The following is a 16,588-nucleotide window of genomic DNA, read 5'->3' as shown; positions in this document are numbered from 1 at the left end:
CGCTAGCGCTCGTGAATCTCGGCTCGTCTCATATGTCATCTCTCCGTGGATATATATTGTTTGGTGAGCCGTATTGAATAGGGACGGACACAGCCGCAGCAGAGACGCGGATTAATGCCACGCACACTCCCATCTACTCTTCCTCCTCTCGTCACCACCCGATCGCGCCAACGCACGCACGCCGCCCAGATCGCGCGCGCGCGCGCGCCGCGAGCTCAGCTCAGCTCAGCCTCAGCTCCTCCTCTCTCTATATATACCCTCGCGCGCCGCGCACGGACACGCACGCACGCTGCACGCACCGTCGTCGACATCGCTGTCGTCTCTGCGCGAGATACTCTTAGCTTCGTCGTCGGCGGCAATGGCGCCGCACCCGCTGCTGAGGGGAGGGGCGAGGCGGGGGAGGAAGTACGCGCACGGGATGCACCCCGCGCAGATGGAGGCGCTGCGCGCCATGTGCGGCGCGCTCATCCCGTCGCTGCCCGTGGACGCGGACGGCGGCGACGGCGGGCGCCGCCCCGGCGACAAGGACCTCGAGCGGTTCTACCTCGCCTCCGCCGCCGACTCCTCCATCCCCGACGAGGTCGGTCGGTCGGTCGATCGGTCGAACACCCCATGCGCGCGAGTTCTTTCTTGTTTATAATCTCTAATCTGGCGGCGGCCGCGGCGACCGCGGCGTGGCGTGGCGTGCAGGTGGCGGAGCTGCTGGTGACGCGTTGCATATGGGAGGCGGTGGCGCTGACGTGGGTGGTGCTGTGGGCGCTGAGCACGCGGGCGGGCACGCTGCTGCTGTGCGGCCGGGACAGCGTCGCCGCCGTCGACGGCGGCGGGTTCCCGTTCGTGTCCGTGCGCCGCTTCGCCGACATGCCGGCGGCGAGGCGGGAGGCGGCGCTGTGGCGGTGGAGCGGCGCGCGGTGGCTCTTCTTCCCGCTCCGCATCGCCTTCGCCATCGCCAAGATCCTCTGCCACTACGTCTTCTACTCCATGGTACGTACGTCTCCTCTTCCTCCTCCTCCTCCTCCTCTCGACCGACTCACGAATCAGAATCACCATGCAGCAGCACGGCATCACATACCCCGTGCTTTTCAAATTTCAACCACATAAAAATCTGACAAATCTAAAATTCTGTAAGAAATCGATCAATTATCGTCAAAATTTAGCAGAGATCGAATTTCCATACAAGTATACAACAGTCCTACACCGAAGCACGCAGGTGCACCATGTTAACAAACAACAGCAGGGTTTTTAATTTCGAAATTGGATTTTTTGGCAAGGGGGGACTGGAATTACTGAAATTTCGGAAATATCAGTAATTTCGTTTTTTTTGCCAAAATTATTTGAAATTTTGACTATTTTGAATGAATTTGAATAAAATTTGATCAAATTCACAAAAAGTTGCAAAAAACCAAAAATTTCGGACGAGATTTGAGCATGCTGGTGGGGGGTGAAATCACCAAAATTTCAAACCCTGAACAACAGTACAAACACCAGCCAGTCACTCGCAGCAGCTGCACCGTAGACTTCTTGTTCTTGGAGCTACCTAGGAACCGGTTTAGAGAATTTTTTATTTATAATTCGTCTGTTTTCAGCATATGCGTATTCTGCATTTGTTCAAATTCAGATACTCGTATCAGCCTAAATCTCCGTTTGAATCCAATTAAGATGTATACAATCGAGTAACGTCCCCTCCAATTAAGATACATATTTTCTTCGGGCTCTAGAAAATTTACATTCCACGGTCCCAACCTGGATGGATTGGATTACATTCCAGTGGGCACTGGCAACATGACTGGTGAGGCTGTAAAAACAGCACTGAATGGCTGTTTGGTCCTACTGCGTACTGCTACTTGGTCGTGTGTATATATGGTGCAAAAAATGCCGTACTTACTGCCTATTCAGAGGATTAGATGGTTGGAATTAATATGACAGCTCAGTCACTGAGAATGGACCTGCATCAGCAGGAGTGAAGAAAACATCCTCATGCGCCAAGAATTCACACATGACACAACTCTCACACAAATTTAGTAAGAGATATCTCTCTTGGTCCGGTTCAAACCTTAGGCTGAATTTGAAAGTTTGGTTGAAATTGGTGCAATGCGATAGAAAAGTTGTGTGTGTGAAAGGTTTGATGTGATGAAAAGCTGGAAGTTTGAAAAAAAAATTGGAACTAAACAAGGCCTTATTGAGATAGTTAGCATATAAAAAATGAGAAAACCATTAGCACATAATTAATTAATTTTAATTGTTACAAACTTAAAATATAGTTTTATTTAATATTTTAAAGCAACTTATATGTACTAGTGAAAACCAAAATAAAATCAATATTTTAATTAGAAACCATCTGCTGTTTGTTGCCACTGCAGGGCTAAGGTGCGAAATTTGTTTGATTTTCTACCACTAAAACTCACACTCGTTCCATGCTTATCTGTTAATAGAAGAGATTTTCCAGCTGTACTCTATCATCTGACTCTCACAGCCTCACAGGCGACGATCACTGGGTTGTCTGCAAACTAATTAAGCCTCTGTTGTCGCCAAAAACTGATTAAGGAGGCGTTTCTTGTCATCTTGTGTATAGTATAGGACAGTGGTTGGGGATTTGTGAATCGACTGAACATTTGGGTGGTTAGACTTTCAGACAATCGCAAATTCACGGGTAGGACATGGCTGTCTTTCTGTCAATCACCCGCGTCCAGGTTTTGAGCTGCTTTTGCTTCAAAAATGTGCGAAATCAAAGTCGATCTTGTCGTGGTGGTGACTAGGTTCATTAGGAAAACCTGAAACGTCTTCTGCTTTTGTGAAAGCACCTCTGCCCCCCCAGTTCAATCAACTCAAACAGGGTACTACTGGTACTAGTGATGTGATCTTCTAACGTGATGGTAACTAGGGTCGGGTTTGTAAGGGCATTCACAGTCCGCGTGCGCGGCATTCGGCCAACCCGTGGCAAACCCAAGATTCCTTGCCAACTTGGCTTGCAGCGTGACCAAAAGAGCTTCGTAGCCAAAATTGGACACACGAACCTCATCAGAAAAGCTGCCATCGACGCGGGGAAGAACGACGCGGCCGCACTGTGCGGGTCGTGGCCTCACGCTTCGTGGCCCCGTGCGACGCTGGAGAGAGCTCCTCGTCGGAGAGGGAACCTCGTTGCTCGTCGTTCTCCTCTCCGCCGCGGGCCTACCATGGAGCTGTCGTCGAGCCGCCGCCACCTTCCCCATTGCCGCCTCGGCAGTCCAGATCCGACGAGCCATGGGCTGGATCTGGAGAGCTCGGTGGAGAGAGAGGCCGGAGGCGGGGAGGGGACGCCGGAGGGACAGGCCGGAGGCGGGGAGGGGACGCCGGAGGGGGAAGAGCCGACGCCGCGCATGTCCTCAATCCGGAGCTCGTCGTCGATTCGGAGCCGGCGCCGTCGGTGCTCGGGACGCGCCGCCGCCCGGCGCCGTTGGCACTCGAGCGGCCCCTACACCCACCGCCGTTGCCGCGCGAGCCGCCCCGCCGTCGCCGTGCGGGCCGCCCCGCGGCCGTCGTCGCGCGGGCCGCTTCGCCGCCGTCGTCGCGTGGGCCACCCCGCTGCCGCCTGACGCCGCTCGGTCCCGGTCGGTCTCAGAAGAGATGAGATTGTGAGAAGTCGAGAAGTGAGAGGAAGGAGAGAGAAAGGCAGTTGAAAAGTGAGAGAAGAACACTGGTGGGACCCACAATAAAGTAGGATGTGCTGTGGAGCAAGTGGCTAGTATGCTTCTTTGGTGTGTTTGGGTCTACGTGGCAAGGGGAGGCGCGACAAATTTGTGTGGCGCACCGTGAATGTCCTAAGGACTCTTTTTGAAACGCATGATTATGAAAATACAAGAATGAGAAAATCAGAGGAATATGATGTCATGCTACAACGAATCTTATAAATCCTACCGAAAATACATTCATAGGATTTTACAAAAAAGTATTGTTTGCTAGCACCATTGAAAAATCAATGGAACTTTGGTGGTGTCTTTTCTTCTGAACATGAAAGATTAAGTTTTTTTTACATAAAACGATATGATATTAACGTATGATTGATTAAGTTTTAATTATTACAAACTTTAAAAAATAGATTAATATGATATTTTAGAGCAGCTTTCATATAAAAAGTTTTCGTACGAAATGCACCATTTAGCAGTTTGAAAAATGTGCCACGAAAATCTTAATGTTAATCCAACTCTTGACGGAAAAAAGAACGGGCCCTTTATGTCACAAGGATGAGGGACCTGATGTTAGTTTTCCTCTAAAATTCCTATGAGCAATTCCGAATTTCAAAGGATTTTAGCGAAGCAAATTTGTATATTCCAAAGGACCATCTAGGAAAACAAGTTCAATGGATTTGAATCACCCAAAATTTCTTTACTTTTCCTTTGTTCCAACTTCCAACGGAGCCCTTATCTTATTGTTTGAGATGAAGATAATAATACAGAGCAATTTTAAGTTTTGAAGATGATTCTTTTGAAAATTATATTTTGTGAATATTTTTAGTTTTTATCATTAACAATCATAAAAGGAGAGTTAAGTAATGATAGTGGCAAAAACTCTGAAATTGATCAAATATAAAATTCTGAAATTCAAAATCAGCTCCTGATTATAGTCCGTAGCATTGCCAAACATGGTTGAAAGTGCAAGCATGGTAATTTGTGTGATTAAACAAATTTACACACTACGTTAGTACTCTCTCCATTTCACATTATAAGTCGTCTTGTAGGAGTACTAACTACTCCCTCCGTCCCAAAATATAAGAACTTAAAGACCATAAGGGATATTAGGAACTTAAAGACCGGAAATGTCCCATCCGGTTCTAGATTCTTATATTTTGAGACGGAGAGAATAATATCTTATAATGTGAAACAGAGAAAATACTTCTTCCTTAATGAAACAACTGTGCAAACTCTAAATTAATAACAAAAAAAAAGACCGATTAATATCTGAATGAATGATCAAAGAACAAATGTATCTGCAAATCAAACGATCATTTCTGTAACTTGCAAATTTCCTTTGTCCATCATGCAGGTGAACGAGAACTCGGAGAATCCATACTGGAAAGCAATAGGATACAGAGTGGAAGAGCCCCGACGTGATCGAGCAGAGTCGATGCCGTCGCCGTCGCCATCGCCGGTATCGCGGCGGCCACTGGACAACGGCGTCGTGGAGACGAGGGCGCTGACGGACACCACCCTCCTCCGGTCGCTCGCGGCGAAGGGCCTCGCCGTGAGGCCCGGCGCGTCGGACGAGCACCACACGGTGCGGTGCGACGCCGTCATCGTCGGCTCCGGCTGCGGCGGCGGCGTGGCCGCCGCGGTGCTCGCGTCCGCCGGGTACAAGGTGGTCGTCGTCGAGAAGGGCGACTACTTCACCAAGGAGGATTACAGCTCGATCGAGGGCCCGTCCATGGAGCGCCTCTTCGAGAGGGGCGGCGTCTTCTGCACGTCCAACGTCACGACGATGATATTCACCGGCGCGACGGTCGGCGGCGGGTCGGCGGTGAACTGGTCGGCGAGCATCCGCACGCCGGCGGGCGTGATGCAGGAGTGGTCGCGCGAGCACGGGCTGGCGGTGTTCGCGAGCCCCGGGTACGCGCGGGCCATGGACGCGGTGTGCGAGCGCCTCGGTGTGACCGACGCGTGCCGGGAGGAAGGGTTCCAGAACAAGGTGGTGCGCCGCGGGTGCGACGCGCTCGGGCTGCGCGCCGACGCCGTGCCGCGCAACTCGTCGGAGGGGCACTTCTGCGGCAGCTGCAACTTCGGGTGCCCCACCGGCGACAAGAAGGGCACCGACACGACGTGGCTCGTCGACGCCGTCGAGCGCGGTGCGGTCATCCTGACCGGGTGCAAGGCCGAACACTTCATCGTCGAGAGCAACGGCGGTGGCGGCGGCCGGAGCAAGAGGTGCGTCGGCCTGGTGGCGACGTGCATGAGCAACGGCATCACCAAGAAGCTCCGCGTCGAGGCGAAGGTGTCCATCTCGGCGAGCGGCGCGCTCATGACGCCGCCGCTGCTGCGCAACAGCGGGCTCAAGAACCGCCACATCGGCCGGAACCTGCACCTCCACCCGGTGTCCATGGCGTGGGGCTACTTCCCGGACAACACGCCGGAGCCGCACATCCCGGGGAAGTGCTACGAGGGCGGCATCATCACCAGCATGCACCGCGTCACGGAGCGCACCATCATCGAGACGCCAGCGCTCGGCCCGGGCGCCTTCGCCGCCCTGGTGCCCTGGGAGTCCGGCCGCGACATGAAGGAGCGGATGCGCCGGTACGCGCGCACGGCGCACGCGTTCGCGCTGGTGCGCGACCGCGGCGCCGGGTCCGTCGACGGCGAGGGCCGCGTCCGCTACGCCCCGAGCCGCGACGACGCCGAGGAGCTCCGCGCCGGCCTCCGCCGCGCGCTGCGCATCCTGGTGGCCGCCGGCGCCGCCGAGGTGGGCACGCACCGCAGCGACGGGGCCCGCCTCCGATGCAAGGGCGCGCGCGACGCGGACGTGGAGGCGTTCCTCGACGAGGTGACCGTGGAGAAGGGGCCGATGCACTCGACGACGGACAAGTGGTCGGTGCTCTGCTCGGCGCACCAGATGGGGAGCTGCCGGATGGGCGCGAGCCCCCGCGACGGCGCCGTCGACGTCGCCGGCGAGAGCTGGGAGGCGGAGGGGCTCTACGTCTGCGACGGCAGCCTGCTCCCGACGGCGGTGGGCGTGAACCCGATGATCACCATACAGTCCATCGCCTACTGCGTCGCCAAGGGCATAGCCGACTCGATGGCACACGGCAAGGAGCAGCGCTAGTAAAATCTTTTTCCTCTTTTGTTCATGCATAAATTGCAAATTTGCAATGTCCCTGCTTGTTAATCAACTGTAATAGTGATGATAAATCACGAGCATATTTCAGCAGATGATTCATATGGGAAAATAATTCTAAGGGATTTAGAGATCTGTTTAGAGTCTTTCAGAGACGACATGGGCCTCAAGATAAATATGGTAAAGGTTCAAATGGCCGGAATGAGAAGCTGAAATGTCTGCCCGTATTAACCCAACCTTTCCAATGAAATACTTGTAGTTACCACGGTCACTATCGGAACTTCGAAAATTGCATTTCCAACCACCGGTGGATAAAGCATTTGCTCGGCTGCCTCATTAACAAGGCAAGTTCATCAACTCAGCTGAACGAGCAACGCTTGTAAAATTATCCCTTACCAAGGTTTAATGTTTTGGCCGATATACCAAAATTTTAAACAAATTTTAGTTAAACTTGAACAAAATATTGCCAAAAATTTAAAAAATTAAAAACTTTGGCCGAAATAATATCATTTGTGTCCGGGGGGTCCGATATGACCGAAATTTCGTTCTGGAATTTTAAACCCTTCTCCTTACAGCTATAGATGGCCAAAAGGCCCGCCCGGCACGGCCCGGCCCAGGCACGGCCCACCAGCCATCAGGCCAGCACGGCCCGATCGACACTTCGTGCCGGGCTGTGCCGGCCCATGGGCTGCGCCTCCCGCCCAGACACGGCCCACCAGCCGTCGGGCCGTACCGGGCCGGCCCGAAGGCGCGGGTAGCCCATCGTGCCTTTTGTTTAAATAAGTCTATTTTTCATCCCTCCTCTTTGGGCTGTGACGCAATATAGCGAAAATAAGTCTATTTTCCGTCCCTCCACTTTGGGCTGTGACATATATATAGTGAAAATAAGTCTATTTTTCGTCCCTCCTCTTTGGGCTGTGACATATATATAGGTAAAATAAGTCTATTTTACGTCCCTATTCTTTCGACCGTGGCATATAATATATCTATTTTTACTCCCTATTGTTTATGTGTCGGGCCTGGCATGCAACCCATCGTGCCGTGCCGGCGGAAAGGCCCAGGCACGACCCGGTGGTCGGGCCGGGCCGGCACAGGCCCGACCCTTGACGGGCCGTGCCGTGCTTGGGCCAGGCCTAAACGCCGTGCCATGGGCCAGGCCGTCGGGCCTCGGGCCTTTTGGCCATCTATACTTACAGCTTTTGCACATCCATCGTCTAACCGCCCCGAGGATCCCCAAAGTTTTGACAAAACAGAAGAAAATTCTTATGGACAAACGAAGACAACATCCCATAAGCAAATGTAGGGTTAATCGGGGGAATGTATGTATGCAGGCTCAAGAACTTTGGGTGTTGGTGTCAATGGTTTTGGCACCGAGGGTTATGTTTATTTCTAAAATAAATTTTGCTTAGGGTATATTTACAATTAGTTTTTTTTTCTAAAAAGGATCATTATATAAAAAGGCATGTGGGGACATGCAAGTATTTATTTTGGGGATTGGCTGTTGTTTGAACAGTGATCGCAATAGTCCATCGATCGTTATTTCGATGATGTATACCTATCTACATGATCATGATGGGTTGTCCGCTACATCTACACAAAAATGACATCTATCTAGTTTCAATAGCAACGCATACTGACTAGTGACTACCACTTTTTTACCCGTTGATATTCTAAAAACATAAACACACATAAATGGCATTTTTTATGTTAAAAAAAGTTTACTTATTTGCAAACCATGGTGCAAACCATGGTGCTGCAACAAAGTTAGGCGATTAGTTGTTTATCTCAAAGAAATCAAGAGATGGTAAAGTTTTAGAGTCTTAGGCCATGTTTGGATCCGGAGGGCTATTTAATAGCCCTCCGTAATCTTGCTATTTAGGAGTATTAAACGTAGATTACTGACAAAACCCATTCCATAACCCCTAGGCTATTTTGCGAGACGAATCTAACGAGGTATATTAATCTATGATTTGCTACAGTGATGCTACAGTAATCAGCCACTAATCATGGATTAATATACATCGTTAGATTCGTCTCGCAAAATAGTCTAGGGGTTATGGAATCGCTTTTGTCGGTAATCTACGTATAATACTCCTAAATAGCAAGATTCCGGAGGGCTATTTAATAGCTCGGAGAATCCAAACAAGGCCTTAGAGAGGATTTTTACGAGTAAATTGCACTTTACACAAGGTAAAACGCACCTAATTTCACTTTATACCAGGTTTAGCACACACTTTCAATTTATACCATGTCCCCTTGAAATAGGTTACACTTAGCACCAGTAGATACACCATCAAACCTATAAAAATTTCAAGGTTGTTTTAATAATATAATAAAATAAATAGATAGATATACGGCCCATTGTTTTGGCATATTTGCAAACGGAAAATAATTTGTGAATAAAAATTTTTATATATATGTGTCCTTAGTGTTCTAAAAGCAAAGGCTGCAAAATAAATTTTGATAAAAAAAACCTAAAATCAACTATAAATTTAAGGTTTAAAATTTAAATTTTGGCTAATCATAAGCATAAGTGAAAAGATGAGCCCGATGGATTATTCCAAATCGAGGGATATATACCAAATTCCGGACATGTCGAGTAGATGAGACGACAATAATACATTGTTGGTTGAACTCAAATTAAGTTCGTCACCCACAAACTTCAAAGCATGAATGACTAACTGCTATGTAGCTGGTTAGTGGTTATGGGTGCAAATCGGAGAGGTTACACACACCTCAAGGTTTTCTCACATTGGCAAATGGCAATGGCAATGGCACATCTAAGTGTCAATTAAGTCCTTAAAAATCTTAATTAATAACTAATTAGGGTGGCAAATCCAAATATGACAACACATCAGTATAGCAACAGGGTACAACAACTGTTATGGATAATAGAAATATTTTACATTTCAGCCTCTACTGCCAGAAACGCCGAGTAACAAGGGTAGAGTAACTAGCCAGTACAGAACTCCCTCTGCTTCATATTAATTATAAATTATTTAACTTTTTTTAATCAAAATATCCTTTAGATTTGGTCAACTCTATCGAAAAATTAGCAATATCTATAATACTAAATTAGTTTTATTAAATTTAATATTAAATATTTTTTTAATATGTTTGCTTTGTATTGAAAATATTACTATATTTTTCTATAAATTTGGTTAAATCTAAACAAGTTTAACTAAGAAAAAAAATCACAAAACTTATAATATGATACCGAGGGAAATATGTGGAACTGAAGTGGACTGAAACCTACTAGATGTACTGTTTATGGCTGACCTCAGACTGTGATCATCAACCACAAATTATAAAAAAGTTAGTTTAACTGGGTAGTTGGATAGTGGTTATGGGTGCAATCGGAACAGTTACAAACAGAGAAGCTGTTGTTCTTGTACGTATCATATTAATTACACATTTTTTTTATGCCAGAACTCATGTATGGCCCCATAAACAAATTTGCGTTAGATTCTCGTTCAGTCTTTTGTCTGCTCCAAAAGACTTCATTAGACGTTATGCCGCTTTGTGAACCACCAAACAGTGGAATTGGATGTACGGGCGCAATCAGGGCGAACACACATGCTTTTCTTAAATGAAAAAGAATACAAAAGAATATAGTTGATCAAAATGCTGTTCTCTATTATTACGAGAGTCCGAGTTGATTGGGAATGGATATGACCTATGTTAACTCCAGTAGGCCCCTAATTCGGCCATAATTTTTTGGACGAAATAAAAAAATTTTCTAGAGCCTAACTTTTTCTTACTATAAATTATTGTGTTACACTGATGTGCCATTCTATGAGTGCATATAAATTTTTTTATAACTTTCATCTAAATAAATGAAACGGTTAAAATGATTGTTAGTACAAATTTGGTACTACCTAAAAATTTAGTACGTGTTGCAGTGCTCAAATAAAAACTCCCTAAATCCCTATAATTTAAATATTTGTCAGCTCATGTCCTTTGCAATGTTTGTAAGTTTGTTAATATTCCATCCATCCTAAAATAAATATATTTATTTTATCATGGGTGTGGAAAAACATAGAGAGAATAAGGCGTATCTCATTAAAAGATAATCCATTCATCTTAAAATATAATAATTTTTAATAAGAGTTTGGTAAGAGTATTGAATGAATGAAATTTATCTATCCGTGGACCTAGAAAAGATAAGAAGATAGTATATATTTGATGATTGGTGGAGGAAAAGGAACTTACTCCTTCCGTTTCTTTGCACTATTTATCTCTAACGTTTAAGACCGTTCATTTTATTTATTTTTTATAATTAGTATTTTTGTTATTATTAGATTATAAAACATAAATAATATTTTATTGTGTGACTTTTTCTATTTTTTATAAATTTTATAAATAAGACGAATGTTCAAACGTAACATTACGGATAACCAACGAGAGAGTACTTCTTCTTCCAACGTCGTAGTCTTTTCAATGCTGCACTCTTCTGTTCGGCAACAGCATCGCACCATCTCTCTGTAGTCTGTCCTCTCACGAGACCCAAAATTCGTCATCACACACACAGACAGAAACAGAGTTGGGTTGCTGAGTCTTAAATACAACTAAATACTAGTATAATTATTCTTTTCTCTCAGAAAAAATAACCACAATATATTGACACGACCTTCTATATATACTCACGTGCGACCCAAAACACATGTGCGCACACACACACACAGCTCACTCGCTCACACGAAGCCACCGGAGAGAGAGAGAGCTCGAGCTCGGCAGAAATGGCGGCGGCGGCGGCGGAGGCGGCGAGGGGGCACCCGCTGCTGAGGGGCGGGGAGAGGCGGGAGCGGTACACGCACGGGCTGGGGGCCGCGCAGATGGAGGCGCTCCGCGCCATCTGCGGCGCGTTCATCCCGTCGCTGCCCGAGGCGGCGGCGGCGCTGGCGGAGGCGGACGACGAGGGCCGCGGCGGCGGCGACAAGGACCTCGAGCGGTTCTACCTCGCGTCCGCCGCCGACGCCGCCGTCCCCGACGAGGTGGCGGAGCTGATGGTGAACCGGTGCGCGTGGGAGGCGGTGGCGCTGGTCACCGTCGTGCTCTGGCTGCTCGCCACCAGGGCCGGCACGCTCGCGCTGTGCGGCGCCGCCGCGTGCGTCGCCTCCTCCGCCGCCGGCGGGTGGCTCCCGTCCGTGCGCAGGTTCGCCGACCTGCCGCCGGAGCGGCGGGAGGCGGCGCTGAGGCGGTGGAGCTCGGCGCGGTGGCTGTTCCCGCTCAAGATCACCTTCACCGTCATCAAGATCATCTGCCACTTCGTCTTCTACACCAAGGTAAGCACGCACAGCGCACGCTGAATTATCTGGTTTGATTTTTCTTTTTTTCTTTTGTTGTTGTTGTTAATTTAATATTGGCAGTCAACCCCAACATGTCACGTGAAGAGAAAAAAACAATCTGACATTCTGACTATGAATAATGAATGTCTGGTCTTGCCAGATTTCTCCTATTCTTCCGTAGTTATTGCGTGATCTTAGAATAAATTTATAGGTACTCCATTCATCTTAAAATTTTGATAGTACATTAGATAGATAAAATTGATATGAAATATGATTTATTAGATTTATTTATTTTGAACGGGGAAATCTTGTAAATAGATGGAGAGAGTGTATGTTTGATATTGGATACTCTATTCATCCCAAAATAAATCAACAATTTATATTTAGATTGTAAAAACAACAATATATTTTAGGAGGAACATACTTTCCCCAAAAAAATACTATCAATCTTTTATTAAAAAAATGCTTAGAATTGGAGGCCTAACTGAAAATTTATTTATTTTTACTTTTTGCTAACAGTGTATAGTTTTTTCTTTACAACTAGTGTATAGTTTTTCCTAATGATATTTTCCCGGTTTGATGCTTAAACTGGATGAGTTGCCATTGCTGCTTGAACCTTTGCAAATCTTAGCTTGAGAGCGTGTAGGTCTCTTTCACATTGTTAGCATAAAGACATGCATTTTGGCAATAATACTTTCTCAACTGTGTCTTCTTCTGCTGCTAGAGGTCCCTTTTGGAAGCTCAGAGTCATGGTTCGTTCTCATCTAAAAAGGACGTTCTCCAGCCGAAATCATGTCGCTAGCGCTGCTGTTTTATTGGGAATCTTGTGTAGATGGCTATGGTCCCGTCACATATTTTTGCTTTGATTAATGGCATTAATTTTCTGCATCTGGACAAACAAATAGCATTAGGATATGCGAAGAGATCAATTACTCTCTCCATTCCTAAATATAAACATTTCTAGTTTATTTAGCAAAGATTAAAAATAATGAAAAAAATCCTTTTCAATTATCTTATTGGTTAAATTGGGAATTTTGAATTGTTTAGATTCCCCTTCTAATCACCTGATTGGCTGAAAATGCTTGAATTTCTGTGCATTTGAATCGGTATCATAAAAATGTTTATATTGTATAGAGAATTTAAATCATAGGATTGCTTATATTTGACAACATAAAGTTATTGGTGTGATTCTATAGCTGTACAATTTTGGTATTTTTTGGGCCATTATTATGGATTTGAAAAGACAACTATGTGCCACCAAGAGAGGTTGTAGAGAGAACCTATAAATGGTACCAGAGCATGTGCGATTGGAGGATTGAGATCCTCTGCAGTCAAATACACGGTGCATTTGTCACTAACATATGGGTCCAGGGATCATCGGGCTCACATGTCACGTGACTTCGACTGCAGAGGATTCTAATCCGTGATTGGATAGATGTGATGGAGTTGTGGTGCACGAAAATATGGACTTAAAAGGATGCATAGGCTGCGAAGAGATGGCGATATTGCCTCGGCCATAGGGAAGAACATCAATGGTAGTTGATAGAACAAAAGACGGAAAACAATCTAAGCCGTCTTGTTAGAAAAGCTGTATTAAGAGCGAGCAGGTGAATCTAGCGGCATGATCCATCGGAAACATGAGAAATAAGTTCGGGTTTATTTTAGGATTTTGCGGCCGGTTAGCCATTTATACCTTACGCATAAAGTATACCACTAGCTACGAAACTGGACGCATGCGGCGGCAAGCAGAAAGCAGCTAGCCCAACAACACATGCCGGGGTAAGTACACGGACTAGTAAAGTTCGCTGGCCGGCGGCAATGGCGGCGGTTGCAAGGTCGCGACATCCCGGCCACTGTGCGCGGCGACCTCTACCTGTCACGTCGTTGTTCAGGCTGGCCGATGCGACGCCCGCGTCGCGCCGCCGCCGGCTAGCTGTGCCGGGACCTCCTCTTACTGGTTGTGAGCAGAGAGATTCTACTCTCACAGTGTGCACTGTGAGGAATTCAACCCAGATTCCAGCCCGGCCCGGCCACTGTTTGGTTCTAGTTAGGCCTTTGGACCACGACCGTCTTGTCCGGTCCAGCACTCCAATCATTGATTCGAATTTGGACAAATTCCCACTCAAAAAAGTAAAAAGGAGTCTGGACAAATTCTACTTTGGGTTATGAATTTTGTAGATTTCAGTACCATTCTTGAAAATATATTGTATTTTCTATTGTAAAATTTAATACTTTCAAGTAGTATTTTGAGGTTACAAAAACTTTAACGTAAAATTTAGATATCTAGAATTTAGATATCTAGAGGTTTTCTCAATGATCATAAAATTTCTCATTTTTTATAATTCGTTTAATTTGAGTGTAACCCGGTTTGGATGCAGCTGGACGAGAAATCGAGGAACCCAAGCTGGAAGGCGATCGGGTACGCCGCGCCTGCCGCCGCCGCCGCCGCGGTGGAGCAACGCAGACCGGCGTCGCCGTCGCGGCGGCCGCTCGAGGATGGCGTGGTGGAGACGAGGCGGATGGACGACAACGCCCTGCTCAGGTCGCTCGTGGAGAAGGGCCTCGCCGTGAAGACGGGAACGGCCGCGCACCACACGGTGCAGTGCGACGCCGTGGTCGTCGGGTCCGGCTGCGGCGGCGGCGTGGCCGCCGCCGTGCTCGCGTCGAAGGGGTACAAGGTGGTCGTCGTCGAGAAGGGGGACTACTTCGCCACGGAGGATTACACCTCCCTCGAGGGCCCGTCCATGGAGCGGCTCTACGAGAAGGGCGGCGTGTTCGGCACGTCCAACGTCACGACCATACTGTTCACCGGCGCCACGGTCGGCGGCGGCTCGGCGGTGAACTGGTCGGCGTGCATCCGCACGCCGGCGGAGATCAGGGAGGAGTGGTCGCGCGAGCACGGGCTGCCGGTGTTCGCGAGCACGGCGTACGCGCAGGCCATGGACGCGGTGTGCGATCGGATCAGGGTGACCGGCGGGTGCGAGGAGGAGGGGTTCCAGAACAGGGTGCTCCGCCGCGGCTGCGACGCGCTCGGGATGCGCGCCGACGCCGTGCCGCGCAACTCGTCGGAGGGGCACTTCTGCGGCAGCTGCAACCTCGGGTGCCCCACGGGGGACAAGAAGGGCACCGACACGACGTGGCTCGTCGACGCCGTCGAGCGCGGCGCGGTCATCCTGACCGGGTGCAAGGCCGAGCACTTCATCCTCGAGAGGAACGCCGGCGGGAGGGGCGGCCGGAGCAAGAGGTGCGTCGGCCTGATGGCGACGTGCACGAGCAGCGGCATCACCAAGAAGCTCCGCATCGAGGCGAAGGTGTCCATCTCTGCGTGCGGCGCGCTCATGACGCCGCCGCTGCTGCGAAACAGCGGGCTCAAGAACCGCCACATCGGCCGGAACCTTCACCTCCACCCGGTGTCCATGGCGTGGGGCTACTTCCCGGACAGCACGGCGGAGCTCCCGGGCAAGTGCTACGAGGGCGGCATCATCACCAGCATGCACCGCGTCACCGACCGCACCATCATCGAGACGCCGGCGCTCGGCCCGGGCGCGTTCTCCGCCGTGGTGCCGTGGGAGTCCGGCCGCGACATGAAGGAGCGGATGCGCCGGTACGCGCGCACGGCGCACGCGTTCGCGCTGGTGCGCGACCGCGGCGCCGGCGCCGTCGACGGCGAGGGCCGCGTCCGCTTCTCCCCGAGCCGCGACGACGCCGAGGAGCTCCGCGCCGGCCTCCGCCGCGCGCTGCGCATCCTGGTGGCCGCCGGCGCCGCCGAGGTGGGCACCCACCGCAGCGACGGGCTCCGCCTCCGGTGCAAGGGCGTGCGCGACGCGGACGTGGAGGCGTTCCTCGACGAGGTGACCATCGAGAAGGGCCCCATGTACCCGGGTTCCGACAAGTGGGCCATCTTCTGCTCGGCCCACCAGATGGGCAGCTGCCGGATGGGCGCGAGCCCACGCGACGGCGCCGTCGACGGCGCCGGCGAGAGCTGGGAGGCCGAGGGGCTCTACGTCTGCGACGGCAGCCTGCTCCCGACGGCGGTGGGCGTGAACCCGATGATCACCATTCAGTCCATCGCCTACTGCCTCTCGAACGGCATCGCCGACACCCTGTCGCACTAGTGATCCATCGATCGATTTGTTACTATATCTTCGTATTTGTCGCCAATTCTGTAACAGGAGTTGTATCTTTCTTTCCTCAGACGGACCTCAGTTGATGTGCTTTTCTACTGTGCAGATGATTTAGTGGAATCTTTTTTTCCTTTTCCAAGATAACGTGGTTGTAACGTGTTGATTACTGGTTGGGACGAGAGACAAATTTGCACTAGGCCCGTTCTATCCTCCAGCGCAATATTATAACTTACTTGTTTTCGTCGACTCACTTTTTGAACGGCTAAACAGTGTTTTTTTTAAAAAAAACTAATCATATGTAAGTTCTTTAAAAAATCAAATAAGTTTATTTTTTAAAGTTTATAATAATTAATATTAGATTAATCATGCGTTAACCAT

The 16,588-nt window shown here is 49.0% G+C and overlaps 2 protein-coding genes across 2 annotated transcripts; both read left to right on the top strand.

Moving 5' to 3' along the window:
• Positions 1 to 280: 280 nt before the first annotated feature.
• Positions 281 to 6,933, top strand: LOC107276167 (long-chain-alcohol oxidase FAO1). The gene is made up of 3 exons (XM_015757294.3): positions 281 to 580; positions 691 to 984; positions 5,020 to 6,933. The coding sequence occupies exons 1-3, from the start codon at positions 359 to 361 to the stop codon at positions 6,784 to 6,786; spliced, it is 2,283 nt and encodes a 760-aa protein (XP_015612780.1). The 5' UTR covers positions 281 to 358; the 3' UTR covers positions 6,787 to 6,933.
• A 4,512-nt stretch (positions 6,934 to 11,445) lies between these two features.
• On the top strand, positions 11,446 to 16,417 carry LOC9266405 (long-chain-alcohol oxidase FAO1). Its single transcript, XM_015757663.3, has 2 exons — positions 11,446 to 12,083; positions 14,465 to 16,417. The coding sequence occupies exons 1-2, from the start codon at positions 11,538 to 11,540 to the stop codon at positions 16,199 to 16,201; spliced, it is 2,283 nt and encodes a 760-aa protein (XP_015613149.1). The 5' UTR covers positions 11,446 to 11,537; the 3' UTR covers positions 16,202 to 16,417.
• The last annotated feature ends 171 nt before the right edge of the window (positions 16,418 to 16,588 follow it).

The sequence above is a fragment of the Oryza sativa genome, chromosome 10 (genome assembly GCF_034140825.1).
Source record: "Oryza sativa Japonica Group chromosome 10, ASM3414082v1".
Classification (NCBI taxonomy): domain Eukaryota; kingdom Viridiplantae; phylum Streptophyta; class Magnoliopsida; order Poales; family Poaceae; genus Oryza; species Oryza sativa.
This window is presented reverse-complemented; position numbering and strand designations above follow the sequence as displayed.

Coding starts and splice junctions, on each gene's coding strand:
- LOC107276167 (XM_015757294.3), top strand. CDS start 359: ATGGCGCCGCACCCGCTGCTGAGGGGAGGGGCGAGGCGGGGGAGGAAG. Junction 581..690: donor ACTCCTCCATCCCCGACGAG/GTCGGTCGGTCG, acceptor CGTGGCGTGCAG/GTGGCGGAGCTGCTGGTGAC. Junction 985..5,019: donor ACTACGTCTTCTACTCCATG/GTACGTACGTCT, acceptor TCCATCATGCAG/GTGAACGAGAACTCGGAGAA.
- LOC9266405 (XM_015757663.3), top strand. CDS start 11,538: ATGGCGGCGGCGGCGGCGGAGGCGGCGAGGGGGCACCCGCTGCTGAGG. Junction 12,084..14,464: donor ACTTCGTCTTCTACACCAAG/GTAAGCACGCAC, acceptor GTTTGGATGCAG/CTGGACGAGAAATCGAGGAA.